Source organism: Taeniopygia guttata, chromosome 1, assembly GCF_048771995.1.
Source record: "Taeniopygia guttata chromosome 1, bTaeGut7.mat, whole genome shotgun sequence".
Taxonomy (NCBI): domain Eukaryota; kingdom Metazoa; phylum Chordata; class Aves; order Passeriformes; family Estrildidae; genus Taeniopygia; species Taeniopygia guttata.
The window spans coordinates 34306473-34330891 of record NC_133024.1 but is presented as its reverse complement, the minus strand read 5'-3'; the positions used below and the strand labels follow the sequence as shown (position 1 = coordinate 34330891).

The following is a 24419-nucleotide window of genomic DNA, read 5'->3' as shown; positions in this document are numbered from 1 at the left end:
ATACATTTTGAAATATTATAACTAGTAAATTATTCCTAACAATGCTAGCAGGCAGCAAGCCTTGAGTCTCAGAAAGTGTTCAGACCAGAATTTTTAGATGACTTGTTTTATTATTGTCAATAAAACTCAAGGAAATCCATTTTTGTCAAAATAAAATTTTGTGGGAGATATGTACTCAATAAGAGTCTAAGAAAACAAATGGTTAAGCAAACACTTGAAAAATCTGGAAAACCACACATTTTCTTGTGCTTTTCCTCCACAGTCCAGAGAAGTTCATCTAAAGTTAGGAATTACACTTAAAAGACAATTGAGAGATCCCTTCAGGAATCAGACACTCCTAATTCCAATCCAGGATCCATAAAAAGTGAGAATAATGCTGTGTCAGAGCAATTTTGTCATTAACAAAAATGAACCTTTTTTGCACTTAAGATGACACTTGAAAAATATAGAACTTTTGTACTACATCTGCTTGTTTTTTAAAGGGAAGGGAAATCACAGATAAGCCTAATGACAGACTTAAAATAAGATCAACCTACTAAACTAATTGGCAAAGTTTCTATCCCTCTCCATCCAAAGAAAAACAAGCACATAAAATTATTCTTATGCTGGAGTCATTGCACTAAATTTTACTCATTTAAGATAAATCTGGAAATTAAAGTGATTTAAAACAGCAATGAAATACTGTCTGATGGGAAACCATACCATGCCATTATTAAACATTTCTATATGCTATTATATTCTGTATGATTTTATTTGAATAATAATAAAAAAAGCTACAGAAGTTTAAGTTTAATATTGTATAAGAGCAAGCTCATTTTCTCTGTGCTTAATAATCTTCAGGTGTGCATTGCATTGAATTACAGAGAAGGAGTACACTCAGCTTCCACAGGAGTAAACAGGACTAGCACAACAGAAAGAATATTAATTTACCGTTTTAAATGTGTTAGAAAAGCACACTCCATATTGCAGTTATTCCTGATACTGTGTTTACTGCACCTGTGTGATACCTTCTGATAATGTTATCCCTCCTATCTGGATATACATTATCTCTGTGCAAGCTAGGAATATGGGTTGAATATGTCTTTTTTTTTTAACAGAGCAGAAGTGAGAATGTAATCCTACATAAGCAGCTATTTAGTCTCACTTCTTCTGTCATTCAAAGCAGCCCAGCATGCAAGTGTGCATGTGCAGCTATACCAAGCACAAACCCAACAATCCTAGAAAAATACACAAAGAGAGAAAAGCGAATGCAGAAATAAGACAATGTACACAAAAAACATTCCAACAGGATAAGGACAAACAGCAAGGAATGGCAATTTGAAAATGCAGAAGTGTAAAGATTGCATTGTCAAAATGAAAGGTGATAGTGAAGCGATTCAACAATTTAAGCTCTTCTGCTTCTAATCTAACCTATATGACGTATGATTTTTGAATCTTTTTAATCGATAGAAGTTGGACTTAGCATTTCATGGGAAACATGGAGTTTCTTCTACCATTGGGTCTAATGATGAAGTATACACTAAAACTAGACATGAAAAAAAAATTAAAACTGTATTAAATTTTCTCGTTCTGGGGTTACTCCCAGTGGAAGTGTGAGGCATAAGGACCTCTCAGAGAAGTTGACTATCATATTATCTACCCACATTAGCAATTCATTTTGCCTGGCTTTGATTATAGGTCCCAGACTGGATTAGATAAATGATGATACACTATTTATTTATATGTTCCATTATGTCAATCCTTATATTCATAAATTGACATATAAGCCGCCATTTATTTAAAGGTGGTTATTAAATTCAATCTTTGAAGAGATACTTAGCTAATTAGGAGAGAATTGTGAAAGGAATTTATAAAGAATTTGACTCTACGCCTATGGTACTCATTAAGGCGAATTGTTTAATTACAAACTTAATAGATAAATCATTTGAGTAAAACATTGGAAAGTGGTTTTAAAAGGTTTCCAAAATTACCAAGCACGTATACATGACTGAGCTGATACACAGTCAATCTGTGATCCTTCTGGTGACTAATTTAACATCACTAAGATAAAATAGTGTAAGTCCTGAACAAAAGCCTAAGTTTCCTCTGCTGAACTTTACAAGTATTTCGTATAGATTAGGGATCATTCCTTATAATTACAATCTTCTCATCAGTGAACCAGCAAACCCAAGGCTCTTGGGTTATTTCAAGGTTACTTTAGTATAAAGACGCTGCCATATTTTTTCTTTGTTCATGTTTCATTTCTTAAACAAAGAGTTTCATCTAGAAATAAGTCTCTCTTTGCTACTACCAGCTAATTATTTCCCTCTGGAAGTACTATTGTACTTTGGTTCATATATGTTTTGGCCAGAACCAGTTGCACTTGGCCAACTGAGATTTAAAATACTGCTGCTTAAGAGAAAACACCTGAATAACAGACAGGGATGTATAAGGAAACATTAATCCATCAATACAAATGGTCACAGTTGGATTTATACCAACACCTCATCTAACTTAACTAGTGCTAGAACCAGAATTTCACTGTTTTTTAACACTGTAAAGAGAAATAGCCACATGAGGAAGCTATTTTGGAACATGAGTATCTTGTGTCCATATTTATCCTGTGCACATGAAGTGAGATATCATTGCAGCATTTTGCTTCAGCTCTCCATGTTTTATTTTTGAAGAGAAAGCAGTTCTGCTGAAAACTTATGAGTACCTAAAATCAATGAACACTTCACATATGAAATATGGATCATTTAGATGATAGAAAAAAATTATGGTGGATAAGCCAATGCATTGGATGGTCATCCATATTTTCAGATATTGGATTCAAGATATTGGCAGGAAATTCCATGGCAATAGGTTCTTCTGTTCAGAGCTCCTTTGATACACTATGTTATTCCAAGTTACACCTTTCTTCCAACATACCAGGGAAGTCTACTATGATAGAAAATACCTATTCAAATAAGCATATTTTTTAACCACTGCAGTTCTCCAAATACAGTTTGGTAAATACACCAAATTTATCAATAATTTACCAATGATTTGGCAAATCAAGAAACCCAATGAAGGTTCTGTTGCTCATTACCTCTGGGTACAAAAATGAGAACTTTGGTACCCAAGTTAAGCGGAACAGTTTAATTTCTGTCTAATTCTTCTGGGTCAAAGACAGGCCTGGATACATTCAACACCTTTGAGACATCTAAATTATTTTAAACTTGGATCTTATTATTAAACCTATGATAACAACTGTAGCTCCAGAATCCTTTTATATATAAACCAGAAATTGTTACACACCAATACCAAACAAAAACTCTTCCCTATAAATGTGGATGCAGAATGTTTAAATTAGTGCTGGAAAAGAGTAATTATTTCAATTTATGCATTTCACTGATGGCAACCCAGACCTCTTTTTTACAGTAAATGTTATGATATGCACATCTCCAGTTGAGAATAGAGGTAAAACTGTCAGCATTTAAAAAAACCAAAATGCAACATAATTTTTCTCACATCAAACTTCATCTTATTCTCTACACAGAGACTGGTCTAAGCCTCAAGTGGTGAAATGCTAATATCATTTAAATGAATTTATTAGGACCTCTTTTTAATTCTTTTTAATTCTTTTTAACTCAAATGAAGATTTGTCAGATTTTAAAAAAGAGAATTACACTGATTTATATTCATATGTACACTACTAAAATTTGAAGTAGCATAGGGTACTCTTAATTTGTATTCTTTCTTTTTTGTTCCTTTTGGCAAGTGGGTCTGAAACTTCCTAGCCTCAAAGAGGATTTCTATTAGGACGTTAGTAAAGCTATTTAATCTCTACATTTGCCATCTCCTTGTCTCTAAGAAAACAGATACGTGACATGACCAGATTCTCACAGAGATTGGAATAATATTAAGGTAGACAAGATTAAAGCTGTCTGCAAGCTGAAGAAATCTTGTAATTTTCCAAGGTGCATCAATGTTGCATTTCTGTTAATTGAAACTAATTAAAATGATTTATTTAATTTTTAAGTGGTAATGCAAGAATAGTAGAACTGGAAAATTTAAACATGAAAGAAATTAAAGAAAACCAGTGTGAAAATCTCACAGCTTATTCTATTTTACTGAAGAACATATTTACTTCAGTTTTATAAATATCCCCCCATTATTATATAGTAATTACTTAGAACCACAACTTCATATTGCAGGATTTTGTTCTAAAGTTTATTGATAAACAACAGTCCATGCTGCTTGATTTAAGTTAACAGCAAATAGATTTACCATTTCAGTCATATAGGAATTTATTTGCCATGTGATGCTATTTCTTTAAGAAGGATACACAGTAGTACATTTAAATAAATGGAGGCCTTTTGAGAAAGAGTTGTTGTAATGCTACAAAAAATGATGCCACGTGATGTGGCACTCAGCCTTGACATGAAAACTGCTTATAGTATTGTGTTGCCATGTTATTTTTTGTTTAGCTCTAACAAAGTCATGTAATTCTCCTGTGTTCGCTGAGATATAATTTGGTTTTGGTATTGTAATGATCTTCCTTTGCAGACACTTGCTGCCTAATCCCACTTTTGTCAAAACACAGAATTCTACTCTTCCAATTAATTCAACTCACTATGGTATTGTACAAGAAAAAAAAAAAAAAAAAAAGGAAAAGTAAGGAAAAAGAGTTGAACATGATTCCTATATTGTTATCATTGTCAGCATAGTTTGAATCTTTGATATTTTGTTCCAAAGAACAATCTGAGTACCCTAGCTAAAAGACCTGTTCTTGCAATCCACGGCATGCCAATGTGAATGCCAATTGCTGAGTAATGATTACAAGAAGTATCTGGGAAACCAGGCAAAATCCATGAGGAAAAACGCACTCAAATTTCTATCAGGAGTACAGTTCCTCTCTGCATATTTCCCTTTCTAAATCCTGTGGACATATCAACTAGAAGTTTCCTTTGAGCCTCAATATTCAAGGCAGCACCTATGATTTCAAAGACACTCATGAATTCATCCCTTAATTCAGATGTCTTTGTAACACAGCAATTCCTATACACTTTGACTGAAGTAGGATAAAAAAATGAAATGGTTGTAAAGGTTTGATATGAAAAATGAACAACCTTCACTCATACTGCTGAATCTGAAATGTCAAAATTGAATTCTCTTCTGCATGGTGCAATGACAACATTAGGTGAGTTTGTATCCTAACCAAACCTGTATGAGTTCTGCTTCCAACACAGCCTGTACAGCCACGCTCGTACCACAGATACTATGCAAACCCTCCCACCTGCAACTCTTAGTCACTGTACCTCGAATAGACTCAGAGTTCTCATTATAGTTTATGCAGCCTTCAGCAGATCAGTAGCTGAACTGTCTACACATTGCTGATTGTGCCCAAGTCAGCTATGAACCAGTGTGGGCATTTATTGGCAGCAGGTTATTCTGCTTCATCAGCTAACCTGCCTGGGCTGGAACCAGCTCGGGACCTCGGTGCTGCATTGGGCTGCCCAAGGGCACTGTACTACCAGTGAGTAGTGGCAAGTGGTATTTGGCTTCCGTGCTGCATACTCCACCCATGAGGGCTTCAGTGCAGCTCAGGTGCACATCCTAATGTGCTTTCTCCCTACACTGTGATGGCTTCACTCTGCTCTTTAGGAAAGCTTGACTGCAGATACAGTCATTGCTATTTAGAACTCAGCTGCTAGAGTTGTATTCTTTTCCCTTCTTCCCACTTCATAAGTCTAGTGACTTCAACATCATAAAAGCAAGAATTATAACGATCCTCAAAAGATAAAGCAAACAACTCCAATTATCTGTGAAACGATGCATTTTCTGCATGGAGTATGGAAATACTCTAGAAAAAGAAATTTTCTATGCATCTCCCTGGGAACTGTAAAGTTTCTCTTGCTGTATTTCCTTAACAATATTGAATTTTAATTTTGAAAGTCAAACCAAAGGTTCCTCTTCCCTTTGTCAGCTAAAAAATGTATTTTAATATTCTGTCGCTTTCACTGACCTTACTTTTACTGCAGTTACAGTAGTAGCTTTATGCACTATAAGCATTATTAAAAAAAATCAGATAAAGTAGTTGCTTCTGGTGCTGTTCTTTAAAAATGAAATAAAAACCTTTTAAAGAATTAATTCTTTTAAATCCCAAAACATTAACAAATTCTATGTACAAATTTACAGTGACAACTTGGCTAAATTTAAGTTCAACCCAGAAAGGTCAGTTGCATAACTAGACATGTACAAAATTCAGGGATGTTGAGAGACTGTAACTCTTTCTGCATACCTAATGCATATTGTTTTTTTCTTTTCTTTTTGGCAGAGCAAAAAGAAAACCTTTTCCCAATGACTTCATATTGATATGGCAGCTTATAATCATTACAGCTTATGATGAACTCCTATGTCAATGTGTCCTGTTATTGAAAATTGGCACTGAATATCTCTTCGTGTGTGCATATGGTTTATTAAGGGCAGTTTCTTTCCTGGCCTTTTCAATGTTTCCTACCAAAACTCAAGCTCAGGATTTTGCATTTCCCCCGCACTTGTGTGGAATAAATAAGCATCCATCTTTCTGCTCCCCCTTTCCTCTGTTTCCTGCCCCCTGTCCACCCCTTACTACTTCTTAAATTAATGCTCTTTAAGAAATTATGTTGAAGTACTGTAACTGGGTAACTCATACTGTCAAAAATGTTAACTCTGAATCTACCCTATTCTCTTTTTCAGTTTCAAAACAAGGTTTCAATATTTTCAAACCCACAAGAATTTTAGTTCAGGTCCCAAGGTACTCCACAGTTAGTGTCTCTTTTGGCAACATTGAAAATCAGTAAATTCAGAATAGCTTTAATTTGTTGTGTTTGTATTTTACAATTACATTTGGGCAGAATTTGGATGCAAGTATAGAGACAGTAGTGGTGAGTTCTACAACCTCAGAGCGGCATGGTAGGTGTCTGAAAAGCCCCCAGTAATGCTCTTAAACATTTCTTTGATCCTGCATAGCACGACTTTGTCATTTCCTACAGGCACACACTTTCAGAATATTGAACTAACATGAAAAAATTACAGTGCAAATTTGTCAAAGAAACTATGGAGTTGGAAGAGAAACTGACTGAAAATAGGCCCAATCCTAGTGTGCTGGGATAACATAAATTATCCTTTTAACTCTGAATGCATATTCTGAAGTGGAATCTACAACAGTAATTGCTAAGATCTGAAGTCATATTTAGGTCTCACTTTAGGTTATATCATTAGATGACAACAAAATAAAAAAGCAAAACCCAAAAAAATTTCAAGTAATCGTAAGATAATTTTGGTGGCCAAAAGCATGGCACCTCTAACCACCCAAACCCCACAGTGATAGCTTTAAAATATTCTTTGTGAAGGACTCAGTTACTGTTTCTCACACCAAACGGGAAAGTGAGAAAATGCTGAGATGAATGAACTGGAGTGAAATAGCTTTAATTGGGCAGTTAAACGGGGCTGGTAAAGGGCTCTAGCAAGTTTATGCTTAGGTGCCTTTCTGCTTGAAAAGTGAAGATAACAAAAATTCTATAACCAAACTGAGATTCCGAGCAAAATTGTTGAGGTTTGCAAAGCAAGTGCTTGCCAAATGATGGAATTTAAATGGAGATTCTTCCCTATAGCTTTTTGACCTGTATTACACTGGCTAAAATTTCACTTTTAAAATGTAATTTAGGCACTTCCAAATCTGTGTCTTGCTGGAAGTCACTTGGACTTTAACTCTTGAGTTTATCTGAAAGCTCATATTTTACTTTATGACAGTCAGTTCTCTAAGAAATGTAGATTTATTTCCATCAAAATGGATTTAAATCAATAAGAAAAGTTCAGCAGTCCTCTTCATACTAAAATGAAAGTTTAACCTAAAATAAGGATGATATTTATTCAGATGGCATTTAAAAACAACTTGCTAACTGTAGCACATGTACCTAAATGTGCTATATAGGTAAAGGGGAGTTTGTATTTCCACAATTTCTTTCTTCTTCTCTGCTGTTTTCCCCATTTTGATAAACTCCTTTGTAATATTTGTATTGTCAGACTGAATCAGGGAACAACTTACAACAACTCCCCAAAGTTATGTTGAGACTTTCAGTCCAGCTAAAATTTAAACAAACACCTTAACATTTTGAGTGTTATGGTTTTCATTACTTGTGTCACTCTGAAGTCTCTGTAGATGGTTCCAGTTGTATATTCAATATTTTCAATAAGCAACAAATGTTTTTTTTGAAACAGGAAATGTAAAGAGTACTGATCAATAACTATTTCTGCAGTAATATGAGAAATAAACAATAGATTTCATCACATTTCTCTTAATGATTGGCTGCATGGCCTTTTACAAAGAAAGAAATGGCAGAAAATGTGACCTCTGTGTTGCAACCTTTGGTTACTAAAATCAATTTTCCCTTTATAATGGGAAAAACTTATTATCCTTATAGACACTTAATGGTTGTCACAACTTGTATGTTGTGACAGTGGGGAAAATAGAAAAGGAAAACAAAATAATGTAGAAATTTTAGCCTAGACTCAGGATGTGGATCCCATCATATCTAGAGCTTTCTTAAAGTTAGTATCTTTCTGTTTCTGGCTATTCCATTTATTAGTATTTTATACTTTTTGGACTGAAGATGTAAAGCAAAATCACCAACTACAAGCGAGGTGGATCCAATTTAAACAACTCATTCAATGTTGCAACGCCTCCTACAACATTGTCCTCCAATAGGCTTGCAGGATCATTTACCTAGCATAGACTCAGAGATGTTCCTGATTTCTTCCTCCTGATTTCTGCATCACAAATATGTTTATAGACATATCCTCAGGTAAAGTCACACCTTATTCGACATGATTAAATGAACAGAACTGGACATATTTGAAAATATCTACATACAGAGCTCATTTCAACAACAAAAAAAATGGTGGTAAGTAAATACAACACAGTCTGGGTGCCTGAGCCAGCACTACGTTATTCCAGTGGGATAACTGTAGTGCAAAATAAGACTAGTGCAGGGCTGAGGGAAGGACTATTATTACTTTTATAATTCTCTCCCATTTCCCTGACAAACCACACTGCTGTAATGAGAGGTCACACCCACTTTCCATGATGCCTTCTTTCACTCTGTTTAATACTAATGATCACTCTTTTTCTGCAGTGCAGAAAATCTTGCATATCTCCGCATGCTGGAAATATCTTTTAACCCCAAGGGCTGCTGAGGGTGTCTGTAGACCCTTGCCACCCATTTCACAATTGGACAAAAATGAAAAGTTTCGATTTTCCAAGGTCGTACAACCTGTCAGTGGCACAGGTAAATTTCTCAGTTTCCAGCCCTTTGCTCTGACCAGAAAGCTTTACTGCTCTTTTCTGTGGAGTTACAACCCTGGAAACTATTATTTCCCCAACAGACACAGCACAGGGAGCCACAGCATAGCTTTATTTACCTGGCCTCCACAGTAATATTTAATTTCTAAGCTCAAAGAAATCTCTCATGGGGTGAAAAAGTAATTTCTTCTCCAGGTTAAATTTATTCTTGATTTTTCTGATGAGCCAAGACTAGCAATTACTGTGACAGATGGAGTGATGATTTTTATGATGTGGAAATTGTCCACAGGAATGAAACTGAAATCTCCAAACCCATTTCTCACAGTGGCCTTTAGACAGTTGTCAGGTAATAATTGTCACTGTGGACAAAGTTTGAATTAGTGAATGGCTCCAGTAGCTTGTTATTGCAATACTCCTTAGCAGAGTGACACTTTCTGATAAATTATTGTAATTTATTCTGAATACACTTGAACAAGAAAGGGAACCAATATACGGGTTTAAATTTCTCCCAACACTCAGAAGAATCTGAACATTGTGTTTGGAGTTTTAGTACTCTGTCATTGTGGAAGAACCGTTTCAAGGTGATTTTTCAGAGAGCAGAATGAGATGTTTGAGAGGCTGCTCATGTACATTGAAAACAATAACATATCTCACAGAAATGACCATTTCAAACAAGAATGCTGTGTGAAGTTGGTTAGGAACTGGCTGGGTTTCCATGGGGTATTTTCATGCCTTGTATTCAGGCAGCAAGTGCTGCAGCCAGCGTTAGTGGTGAATGGCAGACTCTGAGGCAGACATCAGGCACAACTTCAATTTACAGGGTCACGGTCCACCACAAGCTCCCCATGCCTGGTGACTGGCCCTGGCCAAAATCCTTAGGCACAAACCTATTAGAAATAGCCTGATACTTGTCTAGTCTCTGGTTCCAGTCTTCACCATTAATCCAGAAAAACCACATAGAGACTAACTTTTGATGCTTTGGGACGATTTTCTTTGACTTAGTTAGAGACTGAGACTCAGAACTTGCTGACAGGCATGGAAAGGAAGGAGACATCTTTCCTTTGTTCACAGATGTCTCTTTGTAGCTCTGCTTGTAATCAAAACAGCAGGAAAATTTTAATACCACTGATTTAAAGATGTTTTCTTTCTGAAAACTGTCTTTTTTTCTTCTGTAAAGACATAGTAAAGAAAATACTGCTACTTAACTGAACAGAATTAATATTTCTGTCCATTTTATGAGCTAAGAATATACAGTTTAATTTTCATGAGTGCAGGCTGTGAACAAAAGGAGATCTGTAACACAAGAAAGCACATTATCTCTGAAAATCAAACCATATTAAAAAAATACGAAACATTCCCAAAATGACAGAGCAGAACAAATACCTTAAATTTTCTCTTTTTAAAATTTTATTCTAGTCTGTTTAACAATAGTAGTTATTATTCTTAATATAACTGAGAAGATTACTGACAAAGCAAAGCAAATAGAATTAAGTGAGTTGCTCAACTGAAGAAAATTAGTCAGCAGCACAACTGCAAATAAAGCCCAGCAGCTCTAACCTGAAGCACTGCATCTAAACCTGAAAGGCTTTTGAAACTTTACATAATTAAACACTTGAACTGTAGAGGTTTTATGCCTTCACATGTTAAGATTCTCCTGCAAGCATGTCTCTGAGTTTTTGAAAATTGCATCTTCCTAGCAATTTTAATTAATAGCCTCCAAAATAGAAGACTCCTCATGAAAAAAATGAAAGCACTTAAGTGAGTTTATAGGAATGTTTGTGCTTATTAGGGTCAGAGATTCACTCACGCAAAATAGCATCTGAGCTGAGATTGAAAGGCAGCATAATTTTTCTTTCATTAACCCTAACAGTTATATGACTGGATCATTGACTTGAAAAGAACACTTCAGTCAGGATTCAACAGAAATTATAGGAAACTGTTCCCGTTAAGACTTTCTAATTTGTTAATTGAAAGTGATAAAGAAAATCCACAATTAACTTTTATCATTTCCAAAAGATCCTTAAATAATTTAAAGGCCTCAGGAGGCTGATTCACAAGCAGGGACAATCTACATTGAACACTGCATTTAAGTTGCAGACAGTTAATCAACACAGTTTATGCTGATTGTATTTTCCCTTATAACTATAAAATGTTTCAGATCTGAAGGTGTTTTCAGAAGCAGTGCAACCCTGTCAAGCATAAGGTGCATGTAGTTGTGTTCATCTGGGCTGCATCCTGCCACCCACTGTGAGGTAGGTGTGCTCCTGCCAGTGAGTCAAGGTCTCCAGGCTTATTTTTAAAGAGGTCTAGGAGTTAAAGAAGTGCTTGAATTGCTAAAGATGCTGTTCAGGGAGTGAAGGCTATAGCACTTACATAGGTGATTCTCACTGAAATCAACAAGATGCTTCAATTCCCTTCAGAATGAACATCAGCACCCAATCCAACCCTTGTGATGACCAGTTTAATCTTAAATTGCTTAGGAGTCACTATGTGCTCTGTGCCTCTGCATGCCCAAATTTGTGTATAAGTATGCCTCAAAAATCATTTCTCAAAACTAAACCCCACAGTATTCACTTTTTAAAGTGCCACCTTCTGATTCCTAGGAGCTAATTCACTAAGAATTATTTTAACCAGGTATCTTATATTTTCAAAAGATGGGGTTTTTTTGTGACTTTAAGGTTAGTTTGCTTTCATTGACATTGAATAAACTGAACCTTGGTATTGCCTGTTTTTATGGTCAAAAATCCACATTAAGAATCATGTGCCGATTCCTCTCCACTGTCTTTAAGCAATGTTTTTTTATAGTAGTACTTCGTTATATATAAGCTTGCTGTCTGTGGCTGGATTGTGTAAAATGCAGATCAGTCCAGAAGCTGATCTGAAGGTGTTAAAATAAAAAGCACAAATCTGCTCTGATTCTTGTTTTAAGTATCTGAGTGTTTACATCCATTTGACCTAAACAGACTATTTTCCTATTTTGTAATTAGTATTTGAAATTTATATTAAAAAAAACCACCAAACAAACAAATAACCAACCAGGCAAACAAAGAGAACTAAACAGTTGAAATTGTGTTTTTAGAAGTTATTTTTAAATTCAAGAAAGGTGGTTGTGTTTATGTGGGCCAAATTGAAGACTCAATTTCATATCATTGCTATTTTACTAGTTGTTTGATAGGCTCCATTCTCAGGTTGCCAGGCATTTCAAAACCACAAAATATGGTGAGATGTGTTTTGGGAGATATAATTCCCATATTAAACACAAGGGATTGAACAGGGGACGATGAGTACTCCTGTACAGTGTGAATTTCAATAAAGATGACAAGAGCCTCCCTGGAAGGCAGCCACACACAAGTGCAGTTTTATGCATCACTCTGACAATAAGCTCACTCCCAGAAGGTTGCTAGGAAAGAAAAGGCTGTGCAGATACTAATAATGAGAGAGTGACTACCAGAGAGACTCACTAGTCACACCTTTGAGTGCAGCTACCTTAACTTCCTCCCAGGCTCTGTGAACAGTGATCAGCACCTCCTCAGTGGCCTTCATGGCCTGTGGGGAGATCCCCGGGATCCCTAAAAGTATGTGGAAGGACCACAGGCATCAGTGCTTAGGGCAGACATACGCCAGGTTGGCTGCAGAGACCACAGGAGTGGGGTGACCCTTCTGTGCCACACATTGGAAGCAGCATCACACACCAAGATTTTGGACATTGCAATCTCCTAACCCATATGCCTGCATTAATTTCAGCACACTTTTACTCCTGTGGCTCTCAAGAGTTCCACAGTGCTCAGTTACCTTTGAATACCAATGCTAAGTGGTAAGGCACACTGTTTTCTTCAAGACTCTGCCCTAGAGCCTCATGCCAATGTTATCTTCTCTCCCTAATCCCCATCTCAAAGAAAGTAGAGGTGGTTCTAAAGAAATGCTGCCATTAATCTGATTCATCAACTATATTGAAATGAAATCCAACCATTAGTTCCTTCCTTACATGTACTCCAAAAAAAAAGGCAATCACATGATCAGAGACTCATAAAATTCCTAAACACCTATAGAGTAAAACGAAAAAGTAAACAAAGCCAACAATTTTGAGGCAGCCCTTTACCAAAAAGTATACCGGCAACTAGAGGGCTAGAAAGATTTTGGTGAAAACAAGGATGTAAATTCTAGGAAAACACGAAGCATTTTTCAAGTGTGTTTTTGTGGAGGGGAATGCAATGAAGTTCTCATTGCAAGCCTGGGAACACTTTGTGCTACACAGTGTTGAAATAAACTCTCATGTTTGTAGAAAGAGGGTTACATCCATGAGCTGTGATTTCCTTTCACTGACAATAATCTTCTATTTGTAGACATAATAGTCAATATGACAGGGGCCAGAACATGAATATTCCACATCCATTCCCACATGCTGCTCTCAAAGGAAAACTCACTACTCCAAAATTCTCTCTCTACTCCTGCCTTCAATGGTACAGATTTTCAGCTGTTGCACATTGACATAGCTCTCTTAATATCAATTCATATGAACTGATAACTCAATCAAAAAACAAATTACACTTATCCTAAAATGAAAGTACATTGTTCTAGACCTCCAAATCTCCCAGGAGTTGACAGGCCACTATAAAAGCTAGGGTTATAAACTTGAATTTATTCTAGACAAATAAAGCTTTGCCCTATGAATTCTCTGCCTATTAAGTTAATGAGCCTTGACAAAACAATCATCTGAGGAGCAGCTGACAAATTATCTGGAGCAGCAATTTGAAAGGTGTTGGCTTGCTTACAAACATTTCAGTTGAGAGAATATGGCATCATGTTCCTCTTCCTCTGGAAGAGCCATTTGTCAAACTGAATTTCTTGCAGATGAACAGCAGATTCCCAATATTGGAGCACTGAGATACAACAATAACTGTAATAACTAAAACAAATAAATAATCCCTGCCATTTCCTCCCCAAACTTGAGGCTCACAAATGCTGATGCAGAGCTCTTTCTAGGAAGTTTGGATGAAGAAAGCAAGGTACATTAAATTTTTGACTGGAGCTCATTGAAGTGTTTAATGTAGAGGAAAAGAGCTTTGAGGAGTTCAGGCATGTAGAGGAGAACCTTTCAAAATACTTGGTCAGTATCTCAAAAAAATTTTTTTAGTATAACTTCCCACAGACATGGTGGTCTCACAGCTGTGGATTTAAACCAAGTCTTTTATTGGATTAATTCTTCAAAATTTTCAACACAATACAGTCCTGAAACACATTGCCTTTGGGAAATCTAGGGCTGTGTACATTAAATACTCTTGGAAGAACAGTCACTTGCATTAGGGCAAAAATTATATCAGTACTTTTCTAAAATCTGTTCTCCAACTGTGAATACTGAGTCCATTTGGAAATTGAATCATGATCCGTTGTAAAGCTGTCACTTTCCTCACCAAAAGCATTTGCTGAAATATTATTTCAAATGTCTTCCTCCACACTCAACTATTCAGAGTCCTGTGGAAAAGATGACAGTTCTGAGAACATGGAAAACTGTCATATTTTCCATCTGAATGTTATTTCACAGTGTGAAGGAAGTACAAATTATAGTAATCAGTTGCCTCTGCAACAGCATGTAGTAGAGTATAGCACAGCAAATTTAACCATGAGCTGTGCTTTTTCTCACATATTATGTTCTTTTTGCAGTTTTGTTGGACTGATGATTTAAACAAACTCATTAAATATACAGGGACTAGAGCTCAAAATGACATCAAAGTAGAATGAAGATAAATGAAACCTTGTTCTTAAAGATTATTGTTAACTCACACTCAGTAGAATAATACCCAGCTTTCCAAGTCCTGATGTCAGGCCATAAAATATCTGATGACCGAACAGTCAATCAATCAATCATAAAGCAAAAGAATGTACAGAATTAAACATTCAGGTGCCAAAATGGCCTAGTTTTATGAGCCCTCCAGAGCATTACTGATTATTGACTTCTATGTATGTGGCAGACTTAATATAATCTTTCCCCCAACTTCTCTCCATACTGGTCATGTCTAGAGAGGTAGTTCATTGCTGAACTACCTCTCTCTGTAGTTAGCAAGGCACTCAACTCCATGGCCCCAGCATCCCCTAGAACCCACTCATTCAACTTTCTAGTTCAAGTTGGAATCTTTCTTTCTAAGGGGACCATTATAGGAGTCTTTCTATAATGAAATCTTCCATTGTCTCATTCTAAAACCTCAGAAGAACTGCCATGCACAGATAAATTACTCATACTTATACTTTACCTAAAAAACCAGAGTAATTTATCAATTTTGCCCACTTATGCAATACAAGGCAACATTAGCAGAGAAATTAAAATATTATGGGTAGCTCTGTTAGTGCCTGGCACCCTTGTGCAGATATTTACACCTTTATAAAACACTGTAATCAATGTGTTTCACTCAAACTTGCACTGGGCTGAACAGCTTGACTAATCACTTTGACCACTTTGATTAAGAATCTTTTTACAACTTCTAGAAGCTACACAGTTTTCATTCTAATAAACTGACATATTTTGCATGGTTTTACCACATCTGTAACATTCTCTGCTAGTATTTGTCTTCTTGCTTTTCATGGAGCTTTCTATTTCTATAGCATTGCAATGCCTTTCACAACTGTCTTCCTAATCCCTGGGCTTTCTCTCCTGTTAGTGTATCTTACATTAATTTACCATTTTACTTTCCACTTACACACTTCTGCTCTTCCCAGATCCTTCTTTGCTTTGAAAAATGTCTCCTGTAGAAAATGTCTGTGATCAAAGCTCCAAACACAATTATTTCTTCTATTCTAGAATATGAAAGATGAGAATTTCTTTTCCTAGCAAAGGAAGCACTCCAGAAAAATTGTGCCTAACTCTTCCTCTATCTCCCAAATATTGTTTGAAAATGGTTTATTACTATCCTTAGATAGAAAAATAGCTGGGTTATCCTAGTGTAAGGTTTTGGATAGTCTGCTTTCCTTCATTAAATATTTATCAGGAGGCAATCACTGACAATGTTTTACAGAAAGATCTTCCATTATTTCAGTTATGGAAATGTTCATAATTTTAGCCTTTCCTAACTGTCCTCTCAGAGCACAGCTAGCCTAGGGAATGCTGAATTTTAGATGCATTCTTAACCCTGATTTGGTGAGGGAGGTGATTATTTTTTGCTCTATTTCTTCTGAATGGCTTAGACAGCTGTTCTATAAGCCCATAGATGCTCAGTGAACTAAGTAAGCACAACAAAGGAATAAAGTGACTGAATCAAAACAAATCACTACAGTTTTCAGTGAAGTCTTGGTCACTTTCCATACTCAAAGAGAAACAAACACTGAATTCAGTTGCAAAATGTGGTACATATTATGTAACCTCTTTTAGAGCACCATTCCAATGGATCAAAACATTGCCTGTGTTCATCACTGGATTTTGGATGACCAAAATTATATACCAAGGCAGCATGTATCTCCCAGAGGTGCAGATGTGAAAGCATGGTTAAAAATAAGCACAAGCTGTAGAAAAAGATCTATGGTGAAGATGCAAACTATGAGATAAATCCAGTGATATTCATGCACTTAAACAAAGGAGGTGAGGAAGAAGCGCATGCAATACCTGGTGATCTCAGAGTCAGGGAGCAGGCCTACGTGGTAGTGGGGGTAGGGAGCTGAAAGAAGGAAGCTTTTGTCACACTCGACAGGGGAATAGTGCCTAGGAGAAGGTGGTTTATCACACAGTTTGTTCACAGTGCTGTAAACAGGTTCAGGAGGCCTGGTGATACAGAGACAAGAGTAAAAGATCAGGTGCATATTAGTTGCTGAGAATATAGAGAAAACACAGCAATCATTTTAAAAGCATGCATAGCAAATCTGTCAAGAACTTTTCAGTGGTGCTTTTCCAACAAGTATAGTGTGATGTTAAAGGAATTGTTAGATTTGATAACACTAGTGTGGCATTCAAGTAGCTGCATATAAATATACACAATACAAGCGGACCATAAAACTACTCTATGGGAAGTGTGGCACTGAAAGGGAATATCTTATCTCTGAAGTTGAGAAAGTGAGGCATTTTCCCCAATAGTATTTCTAGTTTATTTAAATATAACATCTACACAGCTTTCCGTGATCTTAATTTTGAGTACAGCATAGAAGAAAATGTTTGCTACCTGAAAATGAAGTATTTTTTACCCATTAATTTACAATATAGATGCAGAACATATTACTTGTTAATACAACATACTCCTGTCACAGAGAGCTGGGACTTTGCAAGTAGAGCTGTTGTCAAATTGACCCATATCCTAGGATAACACTGATGGCAACAAACTGTGCGAGCAATTCATCTCATTAGCAGGCAGTTCTTTGCACTCTTTCCAGATTCAGCCTTCAAAATCTGATTATGCAGACCACATCTGAAACAGTTAACCTCATTGCCAGGGCTACTGCAATTGCACTTGCAGGGCTGCATCAAGTTGCAAACAGCAGCCTGTGAACTTAGATACAAAAAGAGCTTAAAACTAAAGTTTCTCTCCTGCTGCCCTGAGACATCTGCCCGGGGAGGCAATACTTACCTCAGCCCTGCCAGGAGCCGCCTGGGAGAGGGGAGAAGGGAACGCAGCCTTTGGTACCGACAGCCAGGCAGCATCCGCGGGAGACAGCAGCGAGCAGTTTGCAAAACAAACCCGCACCGCATCCCCAGCGCATCCCCCACCTTGTCACCTCCCTGCCTCGGCCCCAGGACACACCTTGGGGCCTGCTGGCACTGTGAAGCTTGACTCATTGTTTCCTGACATTTCTGCTCTAAAGAGTGCCAAGGGTCAATTGCTATCATAGCCACGCTTCTGCCAGAAGATTCAGGGTATGTCACTGCCTTTCATCACTGTCATACAATATTAGCTAGATGGAAATCTTATTTCAGAAGCCTGAAAATATCAAGAGGCCAAGAAGTTAATGAACTTTTTTTGTTCTTCTGGCTACACTATGCCTCACACGGGTGTGGGTTTTGCTGTGACTTTCACAGGTACCAGAATTTATTACAATCGTGGATGTGCTGGCAGATACAGAGAATCTAATTTCCTTTGTTAGCGTCTGGGTTTGTCCTTTGGGGGAAAAGGAGTAGCTGCTTTACTTAAAAATTGGTCTTACTCAATGTTAATAACATTATTCATAGCAATCTGCCACATGATTTGAGAACTCTCTGTGCCTGAATTTCCCAGGGAAAACTTTACATTTAAAAAACCCAGCAATTTAAGATTACCAAATATCAAAATAGCAAAGCTGTCACTCATTTGGTTATAAAGCATTGTGTCAAGCACTTAGTATAATCTTTTAAAAAATGTTTAAGTAGCAATCATTTTCTATCATCATATTTCACTTGTTTCAGAGAGCTGGATAATAGTTTATTTACTAGTTTACTAGAGTTTAATAGTTTATTTACTAAATCAGTTGTTGCCTTCAATAAAAAAAAATGCAGATAAAAACTATTCTATTTCACTGTTGTCCAATACTGCCTTTTATTCCCTTAGAAACCAACCTTTGCTTTTAGGCAATATATGAAAGAACAAGTACAAATATCAAATATAAATTATACCTACTAAGAAAATTGAAGAAATATTGCCCCGGTGCAGGAAGATGAATAAAAATTGGATTCCTCCATGGCTTAAAACACTAACCAGTCCATAAAAAATTTGTTAGTGTCCTATATTCAAGTTAATTGTCTTCTCTCAGTTGTAGACAACATCAGTGTTGCTACCCCTTGGATTTATTGTGAATGCTCAAACTACACTGAGTCATCAGTCAGTGACCATCCAACCTCATGCTGAGACACAAATCATGCCACAGACACGGGTAGATATGAGGAATTTCTTTGTTAATTGACAGTTACAAGCTGCCTCCAAAAGAAAAATGAAGTTAAACATTCAACATCTACCTAGATATTGACACCAAATTAGTCCTTCGGGTATAAACAGAGTCCTAACAAACTGTCCTACAAGGGCCAACAAATTTTAAAACATTTAGCAAATGTTAACGTGTTTTAAAACATTTTTGAAACATTTTTCACTCCTTTCAGGCTTCCTGGGTGGTAAGATAACAGGAAACCGGAACAACTCTGAGTATAAAGTCCCATACTCACGGATATTATATAAGTGATATTGTGACCTAGTTAACATCATACCCCCTGTATTTGAGCTGCAGAGAGAGGTCTTAAGGTTAAGAAAAGGAATCTATACTTCTTATTATTTTAAAACTTGCACTTTTTGGTTAGAAGAAGATTTAGGATATCAGATAATTCCAGTTATGAGTGCACTTGATATAAGGCCTATGAAGTGGTGTGAGATCACCCCAGCCACCTGCTTCCCTTCAGATGTCACTTCAAAGTCATTGAGAGCATGGACTGCACTGGTCCTTCAGATACCTCTATCCTACTCAGATGATAGGCCAACAACTACCAGCTGCATAGCTGGGCTCTGACTGCATGTTTTATTGGCACAGAAAAGCAAGAATTTGGAAGAAAATGCACTATATAACATCGAATGTCCAGGACAAGTATAATCTTATTTTCTCTCTCAACTTGGTGTAGTAAATAAGAATTAAGTTGTGTAAAAATATTTGAAAGTTGGGATAAAAAAATATAAAGTATAGGAATGCTTAAAATGATATGGGGTAGATCACTGTCCTGCTCAAACTGTGTTCCATGTAGGCCAATAATCACAAAAAAGTAATATGAGATACTTGCTAAAACAGCCTGTCTTCAAATACCCTCCTCATTCTTCACCTTCTCTATGGCAAAGAAGCACTTCAGTACAATAGTATCCACCTACTGGAAGAAAATACCCTGTTTCAAAAAAAGAAGATTGTGAAGACCACCCAGCTTTATTAAATTATTATTCTAATGCAGCATTTTCTCGTGTCATTTATATTTCTCCTTACAGAAAGAAGAAATAACTTCTTTCCAAAGGGATCAGCCCACCTGATAAATCCTGTCTCACACATCTTCTCCAGTGCTATGACAGAGACAGATTGTCCTCTCTCAAAGCATGAGATAATGAGAGTGCTATTTAGAAAGAGTTTTTAATGTGCCATTATGAAAAAATACAGCCAAGGTCACCTCAACTTTCCTTGCAAAAATAATTAAGAGCCAAACTGAACATAAACATTGAGGCCTTACTTTATGATGAACTAATTCTTCAAATGAATTTAAAAACATGTAGCAAGCCATTTAGCCTGCTTTAAGAAACGTGTAAAGGATAGATATATATTATTTGAAGAATAATGCACTGCAGTTTATGTGCAGTTGCATCTCTTTCAGATACAGCAGGTATAACTTCAGAAGTTTAATTTTAAAATAAATGCTAAGCAGTTTTTGAAACTTCTTTTTGAGGAAGAACAAAGAACTATATTACAGAATTTCTTTTGTCCATTATATTAATTTTTGTTAATAACTATGTATAAAAAAATCTCCAAATCTCCTTAAAATGCCAAATGTGTGAATATTACTGTATACATCTTTGATAATTGCAATATCTCTTTTAAAGCAAAATTATGTAATGTGGATCTACTCTGAAAAATAACTAACTACTGCTATAACTTCTAAGTCAGATCCACTCCCCTTCTGCCTCTACACTGCTTATTTAGTGGCAAAGAGGCATCACAGTTCTCTGTCTTCATCAGTGAGCTAAAAACAAAGCTTTGTGACAAATAAGAGCAGCAACTACTAGGTCTGGATGGACAGTAACAAATAAATTAGTCTGAGAATAAAGCACACAATAGTAAAGGGAGGGAACAGAAAATATAAGTAGTAAATATAAGTAGCAGCATAGCGTGACTTGAACATGCCCCAGCAGAGAGTTCAACTCACAGGACAGAGAATCAAGTCACTTAAAGCCAAAGGTAAGCTTTTAAATGGTAACATGAACAGCAGAGTCACTCTTCCAGCAAGAAAATAAAACTAAAAAAATTGAAAACTGGAATTGTTATTCAGAACAGACGTAACAGCAGTGAGGCACAATTCTTACAGAAAGGTAGAACTAATTGGTGGAAAAGATAACAGTGGCAGTGGGAGGTAGAAAATTGATTTAACACTGATTTTATTTATTTCATAACAGGTTGTGTATAGTGAATATTCTTTGTTGTCTGCAGTCCTTATTATTCCTTGATTAGATCATCATTGTTTTGTTGTTTCAAGCTGACTTAATTGTGGAACAGAAGTTATAAAAAAATGGCATTTTAAAAACCATTCTCTCCTCAGCATCATGCAGGGTCCTCATTTTAAAATTAACTTTTTTTTTTTTTTTTTTTTTTTTTTTTTTTTTTTTTTTATTGTGGAATCCTGTTTGGTAGGGATCAATTGCAAACACAGCACATTAAATGTTAACGGTTTAACACTTTCAGGTTTTAAAACATTTCAAAACCTTTTATGATATGGAAAGAAACCAGCTCAGCTCTCACAGCATATTAAGTATGCAGAGCTATAGCCAGAAAACAATCTGAGAGAAAATAAATCTCCCAATGCTAGAAGTTTACAACTCTTTTTTTAATAGCAATTTTTAATTGCATCCAAGTTCCATAAAGACATCTAACACATTAGTTTTGCTAATATAATGTTGCAGGGAAGTAGACAAAGAACTTTTTAAGAATTATTTCACTATTAGACCAAAAATCAATGGCAATTTAATACAAAAAAAATCTTCCATTTTCAATTGCCAGTGATTTTCTATACATATGTCCTTTGACTGAGCTACTTATTCATATAACCTTCTAGAAGAACCACATACCTTAATTGTTCAATAGGGTCATTAGAACTGATAGTTGATTTTATTTTATAGGTTGTGCCCTGCCAATTTAAATGAGACCAAACCACTCATATGACATGTTTATTTCAACTAAATGAAAGACAGAGGAGGAGTATGAAGAGCTGGAGGAAAATACCTGAAGTACAGTATGTTAGTTCTTTCTGGAAACCCTAAACTTAATAATTTCTCAGCTTTTCTGTTATTAACTGCTATTTTCATATGCCTTAAAGGTTTCTTTAACTGCAAAATAAGTGCTTTTTAGCACAGGCATGAAGATTAAGGATTGCCTTGTTCCTCTTAACAATACTATTTAAACATTTTAATCGAGTTTTCAAACTAAATGGCCTACAAGAAGTCATAAGCAGAAGTTAGAACTTCTACTATTCTACATCCAATTCTACACTGATTATTCTTAATCATAAGGAATTAGGAAATGAAATGACTGCTTAATTTGAAAAAAAAATAAATCAGTGATGATTTTCTGCTGCAGTAATGGAAAAGAAGGCTGTTTCACACAGGAATGGAGAGACTGTCAGACCAAAGGCCCAAGTTCCCCGCAGTGACTGTTTAGGAAACAGGGACCAGCAAAAAATGGCCCTTACCTGATCAGCTGCTGAAAATCAGCAAGGACCACACAGACCCGAAATTAAATCCAGGAAGAGTGTAGTCAGTAGGCCTGTCCCATGAATCAGCAGTTATTCTCATTCATATTTGAACATTTTTATATTCTTAGGCTTCACAGCTCCCTGTGGCACTGAGACCCACAAACTGATTGTGACATACCCAAAAAGCTCTACCTTTGTGTACTCTAAGCCTGTTACTTGGTTGCACATTGATAATATATGGTAATGTTTAAATAACCTTCTATTTGCCATATTTTAAATTTGGGAATGCATTGTAAACTCCATGTATCTGAGTTGTAAGAAAGTGGTAATTTTCCTTGCTCCTTCCTTCTCTGTGCCATGGGTACTTTTGTAGATCTCTGTTTTGCCCCTCTCTGACACCTTTTATCTATACTGGAATTATTTGTTATTTATCTTACCCTGGAAATCATGCTACACCCTTGTTCACCCTCTTCTGAGTTTTTTTTTCAGTTGCCTCCATGTAGGACTCAAGACTTGAATGCACAGATTCACAGAGAAAACCATTACATTTTGCATTCTTGTCCTTTCCTATCAGACCCTATTTTCGTTCTTAATTACCTTTGTGATTGCTCCTGAGTACTGAGCTGACAGTGTCACAGAACTAACCACAGCCACCCCAAGGTGTCTTTCTCAAGTGGCAAGAGCAGCATGAAGGGTCCATGTCCATGTTATATTTCATATGTACTTCATGTTATCCTTTCCTATGTGCAGTACGGCAGGCTGCTTACCATTTCTGTGTGTGTCATCACTGCCAGTCCTGCTACCTCATTTCAAAAATCTTCATACAAACACTAAAGTGTATTCCAAAATTTGATTAGTTCATTTGTAAGTGTTAAGTTCTAAGTAGCTGCCAGTGATTGTATTAGAAATAGTAAAATCCTGTTACTTGGGGATCTCTGACAGGCCTATTTAAATATGCAAGGATAACTCAGGAATAAGAGATTATCTGTGACTTGATAATGAATATATTTTTACTTTAACTTCAATTATTCTCCTAAGTCAAGATTTATTATACTTGAAATAAATTTGGATAAGAAAATGAAATCTTACTCTAGGCAGACAATTATGCATCTGTAAAGTTTAACAATTAGTTTAAGATTAAATTTGTGCATTAATTACAAAAAATATAAAATAGTTGATTTGCAAGTTAGCAATTTAAAGCTTCAATCTAAGGAATGCATTTCACCAAGGGTCCAATTTACGGTTATGTAGATAAACTTTTTTTTTCCCTTTTAACTGAACCTTTAATGTGTAACTTAAATAGTCTTCTTTTAATTAACTTTGTTTTTAAGCAACTTAATTTCTTAGATTGATCAAAGATTAAACCAAGAAAAAATTCTATTCTGGGATACCATATTGGATTCAATATGCCACCAACTTAACAACTAGAGATGAGAACCCTGCTTGTGAGAGACAGTGAGTAACCAGTCACAGCAGCAGGCTGGCATCTTCCAGACAGACAGACAGACAATCAACTAACATGACAGACTGCCTGGTGGAATCACACCCATATCATGCACATACCCAGAAACCCTGGGTGCTTCTCCACTTTTCTAGAGGGAGATGGCCTATGCATCTTATCAGCAACTTTTCCTACTTGCTCTGTATCTCTGCTCCTTGGCCAGCGTACTTGTGCAACTATTGATTATCCCAAACCTCATGTGTCAGTCACTGAGGGATTTGCTGGTTTGGTAGCCTGAAATC

The 24419-nt window shown here is 36.2% G+C and overlaps 1 protein-coding gene across 43 annotated transcripts in view; it reads right to left on the bottom strand.

Annotated features, from left to right (window-relative positions):
* DLG2 (discs large MAGUK scaffold protein 2) overlaps positions 1-24419 on the bottom strand; it is a 988777-nt gene that overhangs the window by 232377 nt on the left and 731981 nt on the right. For 34 of the 43 annotated variants that reach the window (XM_030286703.4, XM_032751275.3, XM_032751277.3 and 31 more), the window contains one exon: positions 16899-17054. The exons of the other annotated variants lie outside the window; for them this stretch is intronic. In XM_030286703.4, coding sequence (XP_030142563.1) covers positions 16899-17054 — 156 coding nt within the window. The remainder of the gene's footprint in view (positions 1-16898; positions 17055-24419) is intronic. 43 annotated transcript variants of the gene reach the window in all.